Source organism: Halichoerus grypus, chromosome 7, assembly GCF_964656455.1.
Source record: "Halichoerus grypus chromosome 7, mHalGry1.hap1.1, whole genome shotgun sequence".
Lineage (NCBI taxonomy): Eukaryota > Metazoa > Chordata > Mammalia > Carnivora > Phocidae > Halichoerus > Halichoerus grypus.
Genome location: NC_135718.1, coordinates 25652996 through 25667284, shown reverse-complemented (window position 1 = coordinate 25667284; position 14289 = coordinate 25652996). Strand labels below are relative to the sequence as shown.

The window sequence follows — 14289 nt, the reverse complement described above, 5'->3', positions numbered from 1 at the left end:
CATATCCACCAGAGTAACTTGTAAATTAAACATACAATCCAAAACATTAATATTACAGCATTGGTGACACTGCTCTCATGCACTATAGGTAGAACTGTAAATCAGAACAATCACTTGGGAAAATTATTTTTCAGTATCTACTAAAACTAAACATAAACTAAAACTAAAACTAAAATTATTTTTCAGTATCTACTAAAACTAAACAATAAACCTATGGCCTAGCAATTCCATTCTTGGTAGAAACCAAGAGCAAAGAGTGCATATATCCACCAAAGACATGTTCAAGAATGTATATAGCAGCATTATTCTTTTTCCCCAAATTAAAATACAATAAAATTGAACTTTTGGGGTGTATGTGTCTATGAAGTTTAATACATTTACAGATTCATGTAAGAACCACCACAATCTGAAATCAAAACAGTTCCATCAGCCCAAAAAACACACTTCCCCTCCTCTGGCAACTCCTAGAACCTACTGATCAGTTCTCCATCACTATATAGTTTTGTCTTTGAGAATGTAATATACTCCAACAGTATGCAACCTTTTGAGACTGCCTTCTTTTTTTGTCTTTTTTTTTTTTTAAGATATTATTTATTTGTCAGAGAGAGAACACAAGCAGAGGAAGGGACAGAGGGAGAGGGAGAAGCAGATTCCCCGCTGAGCAAGGAGCCCGATGCGGGACTCAATCCCAGGACCCTGGGATCATGACCTGGGTCGAAGGCAGACGCTTAATCGACTGAGCCACCCAGGCATCCCAAGACTGGCTTCTTAGACTCAGCATTATGTCCTTGAGAGTCATCCAGGTTGCTGTGTCATCAATAGTCTGTTCCTTTTTCCTGAGTTATATATATATTTTTTAAGATTTTATTTATTTATTTGACAGAGAGAGACACAGTGAGAGAGGGAACACAAGCAGGGGGAGTGGGAGAGGGAGAAAGCAGGCTTCACACTGAGCAGGGAGCCCGATGCGGGGCTCGATCCCAGGACCCTGGGATCATGACATGAGCTGAAGGCAGACACTTAACAACTGAGCCACCCAGGTGCCCCTTCCTGAGTTATATTTCACGGTAGGTATACTGCATTTTACTGTTGAAGGATAACTGGGTTGTTTCTAGTTTGAAGCAATTATAAATAGAAATAGTATAAACATTACTCATGTAGTTTTTTGTGTGAACATAAGTTTTCATTTATCTAGGGCAAACATCTAGAAGTAAGATTTTGGGTCACATGCTAAGTGTCTCTGACTTCATAATAAACTACCAAACTGTTTCTGCAGAATGGCTATACCATTTTGTCTTTCTACCAGCGTATGAGAGTTCTAGTTGCTCCATATCCTTGATAATATCAAGTATTGTTTTATTTTAACCACTGTAATAGGCATATGCACTGTAGTTTTAAGGCACTTCTCTAATGGCTACTGATGTTACACATGTGTTTTTATGCCATCCATATACCCTGTGTAGTGAAGAATCAGTCTTTTGCCCATTTCTTCATTGGGCTGAATTTAAACTTCTTTATACATTCTGGATACAAGTCTTTTATCAGATGGGTGACTTACAAATATTTTCTCAGTCTGTAGCAGCCTTATACTTAATAGCTAAAAACTGAAAAAAGCCCAAAGGTTCATAAACAGAAAATGGATGAAAAAATTGTGGTATGCTGATACCACAGAATGCCACATAGTAATAAAAAAGAACAAATTACTGATACACACAAAAATATGGATGAATCTATCTCTCAGACATTACTTTGAATAAAAGAAGCTCTACACAAAGAGTCTTTGAAGGTGAAATATGCTATCTAAATATGAGTAACATTTCCTCAAACTGTGTTTATTACACGATTTCATTAAATCAAAGATCTGCTATCTCTTCTCTCTCTCCCTTGTCACCACCACCCCTTTTCTATTTTACTTTAAGGCAGGTTTTTGGAAGAAGCATATAGGGAATGGTGGCAGAGAAACAAACAGAATGTTTTACGAGCCACTATCTTCTTCTGAACAATAAAGTTTAGAGAATTTGTATTCCATAAATTTGTATCACCACACATTATGAAAAGCATTTATATCTAGAAGACACAAAGAATACCTATGATGTAAAAAAAAAGGCATGTGACTGAATTTTTTAACTTTTTATAGTGAAATAATTACAGATTCATATCAGTAGTAAGAAATAATACAGAAAGATTCCCCCTTACCGTTCACCTAGTTTCGCCCAATGAAAATATCCTGCATAAATATAGTACATTATCACAACCAGGGAATTGATATTGACACAATTCACCAACTTTATTCAGATTTCACCAGTTTTACAAGCTTTCATGTATGTAGAGCCTTTGTGTAACCATCACTAGAGTCAAGACACAAAACAGTTCCAATCACAAGGATTCCTTGTGCCATTGTTTTACAGCTATGCCCACCACCCTGCACCCACCCCAATCCCTAAACCCCTGCCACCATTACTCTGCTCTCAATCTCCAGAATTTTCTCATTTCAAGAATGTTATAGAGATGGAATCATATACTAGGCAACCTTTTGAGATTGGCTTTATTAACTAAGCATAATTTTCTTGATATAGCAAAGTTGTATCGATAGTTCAAACCTTTTTATTATTGAATAGTATTCTATAGATCTAATGTTTTAGGCAAAATAAATAGGCTAAAAAAAAACCTTACCAGCCCCTGAATCTTCATTTGTCATTCCTTAGGAATGTGAAATACTAATCAAAACATTAGAATGATATAATAGGAAAAAAAGTTTAACAGTTCTGATAACTCTACCTCACTCTTCTTATTCTGACAAGATATATGCCATCTGTAGATTATTTAAGGAACACAGCTCCTTGACATTCCCGAGGACCTATATTTTCCATGTGATTTTGAATTTGTAAGATGGCTACTGAAATCTTATTATTTTTTTTAAAGATTTTATTTTATTTATTTGAGAGAGAGAATGAGAGAGAGAGTATGAGAAGGGGGAGGGCCAGAGGGAGAAGCAGACTCCCTGCTGAACAGGGAACCCGATGCGGAACTTGATCCCGGGACTCCAGGATCATGACCTGAGCGGAAGGCAGTCGCTTAACCAACTGAGCCACCCAGGCACCCCTTAACTTATCCATTTGAGTATGAGAATCCAAACTAAAATGACAGGTTAATTCAGCTTCATCAATGACACAACTAAAAACCTGAATGACATTCATGTGATATCCGTAAGTAGTTAAGTGACAAAGAAATTAAAATTTATCAACCTGGCAGTCTCTCTCTATATAAAACCTAATACCTGTTTTTTATTTGAAATTTAAAAAAAAGAATCATAACCACTTTTAATTCTATCAGCGTGCCAAGCTACAGGTACTACAGTTCCTTTTTATTAACTTTAAACATATATAATTTAAAACTCTGATTAGAGAAGAAACTATTATTCAACAAGTTTAAATAACCACTGGTATGGCTTTGGAAGTGTAAATTTCAATTAAAAATTTTGGGTGGGGTAAATATATAAAGAACTTCAAAGACAAAGTGATTGCAATGTCTTTTAAAATAAGGCAAGAGACTGCTTAACCAAAAATTCACAAGCCCAATTACTTATCAAATTTCAGTTCAACATGATAAAAACCACTGCTGAATTCATAAGCTGCATTCATAAAGAAAGAACCAATTCACTTACAGAAATTCTTCTACACTATAATCATCAAAATAAAGGAAAAAAACAAATACCTGACTTCAGCATCCTGGGTACAAACATGGAGAGCAGATGAAAAATCTAATTGTTCCATTGTTGGATATGGTAGATACAAATTCTGATCTATTTTGATCACTGTCAGATTCTAGGTGTTAAACAAGAAACTATTTAGGAGATAATTGTCTAACTTGCCTCCTTCAAGCCACTGTAACACCTGAGCAGCTCAGCCTATCTTCTGACCATACAGCAAAACTATTCCAATGAAGGGTTTGGCCCGATGATTATCCTCAGCCTAGAAGACTCAACAACCATAATAAGGAAATGGAAGAAGATCAACAGTCATACCTTCTGAAAACCAGTTTCTTAATGACTCATGACCATCATTTTTAAAAGACTAATATTGGCAAGAAAAAAGCCGGAAGTTAGACGTTTATTTACTTAACTAAAAATATTTAGCTTCTTCTAAAAAGGGAATTCTAAAGCATCACATACAATGTAGTTTATGACAAGTGATCATCATAGTAACCAATGATAAATTACCAACTCCAATAAATGTCTTTAATAAAAAGCCCCAGAAACAGAATATTCTACAAATGGACTTAACTATAAAACTAAGATAATTTCCTTTTAAATGGTTTCTATTAAAAATTTTTAACTAATAGGGGTGACTGGGTGGCTCAGTCAGTTAAGCCTCTGTCTTTGGCTCAGGTCATGATCCCAGGGTCCTGGGATCGAGCCCCGCATCGGGCTCCCTGCTCCTCGGGAAGCCTGCTTCTCCCTCTCCCACTCCCCCTGCTTGTGTTCCCTCTCTCGCTGCCTCTGTCAAATAAATAAATAAAATCTTTTAAAAAAAATTTTTTTTAACTAACAAAAGCAAATTCCTGCAAGAATTCAAGAACCCAAATTTTACATTAAAAGGATATTCTGCAATATGCTACAACATGGATGAACCTTGAGAACATTATGCTAAGGTTGTCACAAAAAGACAAATACTGTATGATTCCACTTATATGAAGTACTTAGAGTAGTCAAAATTATAAAGACAGACAGTATAATGGTGGTTGGTTGGCAGGGGCTGGAGGAGGGGAGAACGGAGACTTACTGTTTAATAGATATAGTATCAATTGTACCAAATGAAGTTATGGGGATGGATACTGGTGATGGCTGCGCACAACAGTGTGAATATACTTACTACCACTGAACTATACACTTAAAAACAGTTAAGATGACAAATTTATGTTATGTATATTTTACCACAATAAGAAAAAAGAAAAAAAAAGTTTTAAATGATCTAAAAATTTAAATCCTTGAAGCTGTTTTTCCTACTGTTTCTATTATTTCAGATTGCACTCTACCATATGAAGAAAGTAGGGTGCAGAACCAGTCTAAAATTTTCCAGGAAATATCATTCTAAATGAGTCAGAAGCATTCAGGCTATGACATATTAAATATAATTACGACACCTGATGTATACTAGATGATCTCTCTTCATTGCATAATTCTGGCCCTTGTTTCCACTGATATCTTACATCATAGCCAAATGTATGTAGCATAAAGACAAACAAACTGAGTAAGTATAAAATACCAAGTATTTCCTCTTTCCTCTAGCTTAGAAACAAATGAGTAATTACGAGTTGCTGTAGAGATGTTTTGAGGATTAAAGAGACAGAATACTTACCGATGATAGGCTTCTCGCCGATACTTTTTCAGGGCATGCTTATCCATGTTAGCAGGCATATCGGCTGCATTCTGTAACCGATCACTCCAGGAGGTTGTCATTTTATTTCAATTGTATGCTGAATTCTAGAAAAGAAAATCAGTAATTTAGCGGCTTAAGGTTAGTATCTATTTACTGTTATGATTTTTTTTTTTTTAATTAGAAAAACTCTAGGGGCACCAGGTGGCTCAGTTGGTTAAGTGTCTGACTCTTGATTTCAGCTCAGGTCATGATCTCGGGGTCATGAGATCGAGCCCTGTATCAGGCTCTGTGCTGAGCAAGGAGCCTGCTTAAGATTCTCTCTCTCCTCCCTCAGCACCTACCCCCTCACATTTGAACACTCTCTCTCTCAAAAAAAAAAAAATTATATATATATGTATATACATGCAAAAGATTTGAACTGATGTTTCATCAATAAAGATATACAGATGGTAAATAAGTACATGAAATGATGCTCAACATCATTTGCAAATTACCACCACAATAAGATTCTACTACATGGGGGCACCGGGGTGGCTTAGTCGTTAAGCATCTGCCTTCGCTTAAGGTCATGATCCCAGGGTCCTGGGACTGAGCCCCACATCAGGCTCCCTGCTCAGTGGGGAGTCTGCTTCTCCCTCTGCCTGCAGCTCCCCCTACTTGTGCTCAAATAAATACATAAGATCTTTAAATATTAAAAAAAAAAATATTCCACTACATGCTTGTTAGAATGTTTAAAATTTTAAGATTATTTTATTTATTTATTTGACAGAGACAGAGAGAGAGGGAACACAAGCAGGGGAATGGGAGAGGGAGAAGCAGGCTTCCCAAGGAGCAGGGAGCCGGATGCGAGACTTGATCCCAGGACCCTCGGACCATGACCTAGCCGAAGGCAGACACTTAATGACTGAGCCGCCCAGGTGTCCCCTAGAATGTTCAAAATTTTAAAAAGACTGACGATGACAAACTTGGTGAAGAAACAGAGCAACTAGAACTTTAATACACCGCTGATAAGACTATAAAAATGGTACAAGCACTTTGGAAGTTTCCTATTTCTTTAAAAGTTAAACCCATATCTACTTCATGTCCCAACCCTCCTACTCCTTTTTTTTTTTTTTTTTTAAAGATTTTTTATTTATTTATTTGAGAGAGAGAGAGCACATGAGAGGGGGGAGGGTCAGCGGGAGAAGCAGACCCCCTGCCGAGCAGGGAGCCCGATGCGGGACTCGATCCAGGGACTCCAGGATCATGACCTGAGCCGAAGGCAGTCGCTCAACCAACTGAGCCACCCAGGCGCCCCCCAACCCTCCTACTCCTAAGAAATTATCCAAGAGAAATGAAAGCATATATTCACATAAAGACTTATAAAGAAATATTCATAGCAGCTTTGTTTGTCATAGCCATAAACTAAAAACAACCCAAATGTCTATGAACAGGTGAATGGGTAAACTGTAGTACATCCATACAATGGAACACTACTTTGCAATAAAGAGTAATGAACTACTGATAACATGAATAAATCTCAAAATTATGCTGAGTGAAAGGAGAAAAACAAGACTGCATACTCTATGATCCTGTTTACATAAAATTCTAGAGAGTGCAAACTAATCTATAGTGACAGAAATAAGATCAGTGGTTGCCTAGGGGTAAGCAGTAAGGCAAAGAGGGACCCAGGGAAACTTTTGGGAGGGATATGTTCATTATCTTAATTATGGTGACTGTTTCACGAGTGTATACATGTCAAGACTTATTGTACACTCTAAATTTGTGTAGTTTATCGTATGTATTTATTTTCTTAACAATTTTTTTTAAGGATTCTATTTATTTATTTGAGACAGAGAGATACAGAGAGAACACGAGCACGGGGAGAGGCAGAGAGAGAGGGAGAAGCAGACTCCCCACTGAGCCTGGAGCCAGATGTGGGACTCAATCCCAGGACAATGGGACTTAACTCGAGCCGATGGCAGATGCCCAGCCATCTGAGCCACCCAGGCGCCCCTACTGTATGTATTTATACCTCAGTGAAACTTTTTTAAAAGTCAGGCTTTTTTTTTTCTTTCCTTAAAAATTAGAGGTAGTAATTACGCCAAGAAAGATTTCCCCCATGTATTTTAACTTTTTTATTACTTTCTTCAAATTATTTGTAGGAAAAATTCAAAGCAGTTTCTTAGGTCATTCATGGACTAAACAAAATATATTTTATTTTAAAAATTCAAGTTATACACTCTCAGCAAAGGTAACATAAAACTTTAGGGGCACCTGGGTGGCTCAGTCTGTTCAGCCTCTGCCTTCAGCTCAGGTCATGATCTCAGGGTCCTGGGATTGAGCCCCACATTGGGCTTCCCTGCTCAATGGGGAGTCTGCTTCTCCCTCTCCCTCTGCACCTCCCTCTGCTTGTGCGCACACACTCTCTCTAATAAATAAATAAAATCTTAAAAAAAAAATCTAAAATGTAAACATAAATGATTATCACTAATACGGGATAAAACCTGCCATGAAGTCTATACAGTTATGTGAAAGTAAGGGGGTAAGATTTTCTTAAATCATCTTCAAACAATTCCTCATGACAATTTTACTATGATCTTACCTAACACATCTTAACATTATATGACAGACTTTTGAACTCTATCCACAGAATCAATCAATCTAATGCTTAACTATTTTTCATAGTAACATTAAAAGTAAAGATGGGGCGCCTGGGTGGCTCAGTCGTTAAGCGTCTGCCTTTGGCTCAGGTCATGTCCTGGGATCGAGCCCTGCATGGGGCTCCCTGCTCAGCGGGGAGCCTGCTTCTCCCTTTCCCACTCCCCCTCCTTATGTTCCCTCTCTCGCTGTCTCTCTCTCAATAAATTAAAAAAATAAAATCTAAAAAAAACCCCCCAAAACGTAAGGATGTAGATGCTTTATCATCTGGCCAAAAAAAAAGAGACAAATTTCTATTAAGTAGGTAAATATTTCATTTGTCACCTGTTTACAGTGTCAAGCTTAAGAGTAGTTTCTTTCAGTAAGGTACAGCAATTACTAATACTGAATAAAAAGCTCAAATTTCAATTTCTTTCAAACAATATGGTACAGTTAGAAAATTCTTTGTTTCAACATAAAATATACAGCCTGAAGAGTAACAAGTGAAATGAACTTCCAAGCATTTGAAATACTGTAGTTTCACGCTTTAAAAATATATCAGAGGCAAAACATACTCTGTTCCTTTCACCACTAACGTCACCCTCCCCACCCAGAAAGGGAAACCAGTTGCCCCAACAGCTCCAGGCAACTGCTAAAAACAGGAAGCACAGAGTAACTGAAACTGCAGGATAAACCTGGTTAGCAAAACCATTTTAAATGTTTCAGGTCACATCAGTAATTCACTTAGAAAGGAGCCGCACTTAAGGGGCACCTGGGTGGCTCAGTCAGCTAAGCATCTGCCTTCGGCTCAGGTCATGATCCCAGAATCCTGGGATTAAGCCCCGCTTTGGGCTCCCTGCTCAGCAGGAGTCGGCTTCTCCCCCTCCATCTGCCCCTCCCCCCACTCATGCTCTCTCGCTCTCTCTCTCTCTCTCTCTCTCTCAAATAAATCTCAAAAAAAAAAATATATAAGGAGTAGCACTTAAACACATTATGTAGCACAAGTCTATCTGGCAAAGTGTTTTATACTGCATATTGAATCAAATATTCATTTTTCAATGGAATAAGTATGTCAATATAATAATAGGGTAATGATAACAGTACATAAATATGAACTCTCAGCGTTTTACTATCCTTCACTGGAAGGGTGCCTGGGTGGCTCAGTCAATGGGCGTCTGCCTTCGGCTCAGGTCATGATCCCACCTGGGATCAAACCCCACATCGGGCTCCCGCGGGAGGCCTGCTTCTCCTTCTCCCACTCCCCCCTGCTGGTGTTCCCTCTCTCACTGTGTCTCTCTGTGTCAAATAAATAAATAAAATCTTTTAAAAAATAAAAATAAAAAAAAATAAACTTCACTGGAATTTATTCTGTTTGAAATATAAAACTTGACATTGCTAAGTTTTATAATCAACCATTCTAAGAACACTGCTCTGAAACTTGAATGATAAGGATAATCTTGAATGGTTTCTTCAAATTTTCTCACCAACTTGAAATTTATTCTAATCTTCATAAATACAACCTTAGTTGCATATTACACATATTAAGCTAGTTTACAGAAAAAGAAGAGTTAAAGCTACATCCTCCATTTGTAGGGCCTGGTGCTGAACTATGTAAGCACATTGTGTTTGTGTATGTGTGTGCACACGTGTGTAAAGTAATAAAATTACTTTATTACAGCTGACTTTTTAAAAACATTTCCAGGCGCCTGGGTGGCTCAGTTACTTAAGCGTTTGCCTTCGGCTCAGGTCATGATCCCAGGGGCCTGGGACTGAGTCCCATGTCAGGAGTCTGCTTCTTGTTAGCTATCTCATTCTCTCTCAAAAAAAAAAAAAAATTTTTTTTTAAATAAATAAATAAAGTAAATAAAAACGTTTCCTTTGTGGGCTACCTGGGTGGCTCAGTCGGTTAAGCGTCTGCCTTGGGCTCAGGTCATGATTCCAGGGTCCTGGGATAGGGCCCTGGCATGGAGCTCCCTGCTCAGCAGGAGTCTGCTTTTCCCTCTCCCACTGCCCCTCCCCTCACTTGAGAGCACTCTCTCGCTCTCTTTCAAATAATTTTTAAAAAAAATAAAAACATTTCCTTTGTTGTGATACAAAGGATACTTACAAAATAATTCATATGACCTTGTAACAACTTGGTAACAGTTTTAAATGTACAATCTACATAATTAACACAGGTTATATATGAACTATACGGTATGCTGAACCAGAAAAATACTGATAATACTGACTATACGATAAGCCTTACCAGTTAGTACTGTGGACCATTTCTACCAAAAGGAAAATGCACATATGTACAGTCAACTTTACCAGCTGGTGCTGACAGTAAGGGAGAGGCTTCTTCCCTACTATAACCCTTGATAAGTCTACACTGTGGGCATCTGTTTGGGAAGTAGGCACATTTTACACATAGCCCTTGATAACCCTATTCCTTGACCAATGAGCAAGTAAAACCAAGAAAGTATAGTGGTCAGTTATTTTTAACAATATGTGTGGCTTAGGGTCCCCTCTGTAACATGACCACAAACAAACTACAAATACATTCCCTAGAAAACAAGGGAAGTCAGATCCAGGTTTAAATTAATTCATCTAACAATACTGCTGAAAATCTAAATCATAGTATCTGTAGTTAATAGCACAGGGGCCAAGGGCTGGCTGCCCCAAGATGGTCACTTTGGCATGAACATTATTTTGAATTAAAAGCAGTCAAAACCCAGCAGATTCAGGAAAAGCTCTTTACCTCCCCCTCATCTGCCTGCTTGTACCAAGAAGAGAGCTATTAACAGAGATTCCCCTACCCAAGACACTTACCTACATAAGGCAATCTTTGTTTTCCAACCATTTCCTCTCACCTTCCTGCTAAGGGTCTTTCTGCCCTTTGTATCCTCAGACCCCTACCCCTCTCCTCAGCTCACACAAGCATCATGTTGCCTGTCTCTGGAATTTCCATGTCTGTACAGATTCCCCCTATGTATGCTATTAAATTTGATTTTCTCCTGTTAATCTGTCTCATGTCAATATGATTCTTAGTCCAGCCAGGACTTTGAAGGACAGAGAAAATTCTTGCTTCCCGACAATAGTGTCATCTCTAATTCAAAGAACAGCACTTTGAAACAAACTATAGCTTTGAAAGTATTTCTGTAACTTTTGTTCCTTCTAATCATAAAAGTAATACATGGAAGAAAATAATCACATAAAGTATTTCAAGATGTAGTAGTCAATTTTCCCCAAAAGGGAGACTCCTTAAAACTGCTGTATGTAAACTGTGTTAAATGTTTCATTACCCTCTTGCCTTTTGAATAGTTCATGACAGTTTTTTGTTCATTTTTCATCCCATTAGTTTCATTCACAGTTCTATCATTTGCCCTGAGTTGGACTATATACATTCCTGTAAAAGGCCAACATTCATACTTTCCACACCAAGTGATAGACAGCTAACAAATTCCAACTAATAAACTCACACTTACCCATCCACACATATTATTTGCTATCCTGTTACCCTGCTTTATTTTTCTTTTTTTTGCACATTAACACTTCCAGACATGATATATTTTGACAGTTAGAGTCAGACCCTTTCTCTAAAACGTTAAGTTCCACAAGGGTGAGACTTATTTTGTTTGCTGCTGTAACCCCAGTTCCTTTAACAATAGACTTGATTCAGACAGGCACAAACAAATAGAACTCCTAAACCTCTACACTTGGAGGTCTCTGCTTTTTAGAAGCTAATTCTTGTGTAAGCCTGAAAATGCAAGAATATTGCACAAGTTCCTTTTAATGCTCTAAATGAGTCTTTGTGAAATCTTACTTTTGGTTCAGAAACACAAGATTCTTGGCTTGATTAACGTAATATTTTGCTAACATTTCAACATCAGGCCTTGGAACAAAAGGTTCCTTGTTCTCTGATGGAAAATAACAAAACTGAGAAACGATCTTGTCAAGTGAGAAATGCAGTACCTGTTGCCTTGACAATTTGTTTTTCTTCAAGCAATAACATGCTCCAATCTCTAGTCTGAAACTAACTGGAAAATACAAATTTATTTCATATGCTCCTAAAGTTCCTAAATATCTACGAAAGAGACCTGAATTCTTTTTTTTTTAAAAGATTTTATTTATTTATTTGATAGAGAGATAGCGAGAGCAGGAACACAAGCAGGGGGAGTGGGAGAGGGAGAAGCGGGCTTCCCGCCGAGCAGGGAGCCCGATATGGGACTCGATCCCAGGACTCTGGGATCATGACCTGAGCCGAAGGCAGACGCTTAACGACTGAGCCACCCAGGCGCCCCGAGACCTGAATTCTGTTATGTTCTCCTCAACATTCTACTGCTGCTACTCCTAGAATTGTTACCTCAGCCCTATCACACAGAATGCTATATATTTGTTCTGCATCAGCATATGAAGGTTGCTTCTAACTGAATGTTTTGAGTAATACAAGACCTTCAACAATAACATGGTCATTGACACAAAGAACAAGTATGTAAAGAAAACATTTTAAATTAACGGGCTTGAGGATATGTATTATGCCATCTATTTCTTCAAAATATTGCTATAATTAACTATGGTCTTTCAAAAACATAAAGGTAACAAAGCCTAACAGTTTTTACAATCAGCCAATATAAAATACTTTGCACCTTCAGGAATGATTCTTGAATATTCTTTTAAAAAGGAGGTAAAAAAAAAATCTGATTTCAAAATGAACTAATTCTTTTACTGATGAGTTCCTGGCTCACCATTCAACTTTGTTTTACCTATTATCTTTCCTCTCACAAAATAAAAAAAAAAAAATAAAAACAGAAAGTCAGAAATAATCACAGTATTTCCACTTTTTGGTTTATAAATTCACGTTTATGGATTAGTCTGCTTATTTGATAAAAATTCAGAGATATGTGTAAGTTCAATGCCTTAATAACACTAATTTAACAGTTAACATTTACTAAGTGTTCACCTTTTTCATATATTATTTTAAGCACTATACGGATTTTATCCAACTTCTCACAACCATGTGAGTTAGGTGCTATTATCCTTGTTATACAAAGAAGAAAACAGCGTATTGAAGTTAAATAATTTGACCAAGGTCATAGAATTATACTTGTGATGAAGAGCGTAGATTCTAGAGCCACACTGCCTGGGTTCAAAACCTGGCTCCAACACTAATGAGCTCTATGACTGAGCAAATTACACACTAACTTCAGTTTCTTCACTCCAAAATGGTCAGAGTTGGAACAAGGATTCAATACATTGATAAGTGCAAGGTGCTAAGAACAATGGCTGATACATAGTGCTTAATAAATTATTATTTATAATGCTAGAGCCTACAATATTCTAACACTTGCAGCCTCTGCACAATGTAGAACAGTAGCCCACCCCCACCCCACACCCCCGCCCAATCTGTGGTTTCCCTTCCCATGGTTTCAGTTACCCATGGTCAACTGCAGTCCCCAGAAGCAGATGATCCTCCTGCCATACAGTCAGAAGGTCGATAGTCACAATGCCTATGTCATTCACTTCACTTCATCTCATCATGTAGACATTTTTATCATCTCATGTCATCACAAGAAGGGTGAGGATAGTACAAGATAATTTGAAAGAGACTACATTCACATAACTTTTATTACACTTTTGTTCCACAAAACAACTAGCCTGGGCTCTTCAAATATATCAATATTATGAAACCAAACAAAAAGCTGGACCTGCGGCAGATCAAAAGTAATTACAGGGACATGGCAACTAAATGCAATTCATGATTTTTGACCAGATCCAGGATCAAGGGTTAGACTGGAGAATAACTATAAAGTTCATCCTGGGGGTGGGGGGGAGCTGGGTGGCTCAGTCAGTTAAGCGTCTGACTCATGATCTCAGGGTGGTCAGTTCAAGCCCTGCACTGAGCTCCTCCTCCAGCCTACTTAAAAAAAAAAAAGGTCATTATTGGGGGCAAATGTGAAACTTTTAATATGCACCAGATATTAGATAACAATGTTACCTCCATGTTAAACATGTAGTTTTGTAGGACATCTTTGTTTTTAGGATATTCAAGTAGATCTTTGGAGGAATGAAGTGTCATGATGTCTGCAACTTACTTTTAAATGGTGCAGGAAAAAAATGTATAAATGAAAGATAAATGTAGCAATGTTAACTGGTGAATCCAGATGAAAGGTAAATTCATTGAACTATTATTGCGCTTTTTTGTATTGAAATTTTGCAAATAGTTGAAATAAAAATGTAAAACTTCTGCACGAGAGACTAAACATTGAGAAGATATTTGCTACACCATAAATAAGAGGATTAGTAAATAAAG

General features: G+C 37.6%; 1 protein-coding gene across 4 annotated transcripts in view; it reads right to left on the bottom strand.

The window, feature by feature from the left end:
• The window catches only part of NT5C2 (5'-nucleotidase, cytosolic II), a 132808-nt gene that overhangs the window by 68593 nt on the left and 49926 nt on the right, over positions 1-14289 (bottom strand). For 3 of the 4 annotated variants that reach the window (XM_078077161.1, XM_036111527.2, XM_036111528.2), the window contains exon 2: positions 5358-5482. In XM_078077161.1, the coding sequence (XP_077933287.1) occupies positions 5358-5458 (101 nt within the window). In that variant the 5' untranslated portion in view covers positions 5459-5482. Of the gene's footprint in view, positions 1-3714; positions 3825-5357; positions 5484-14289 lie in introns of those variants that run through there. The other variant, XM_078077162.1, reaches the window with a different exon arrangement.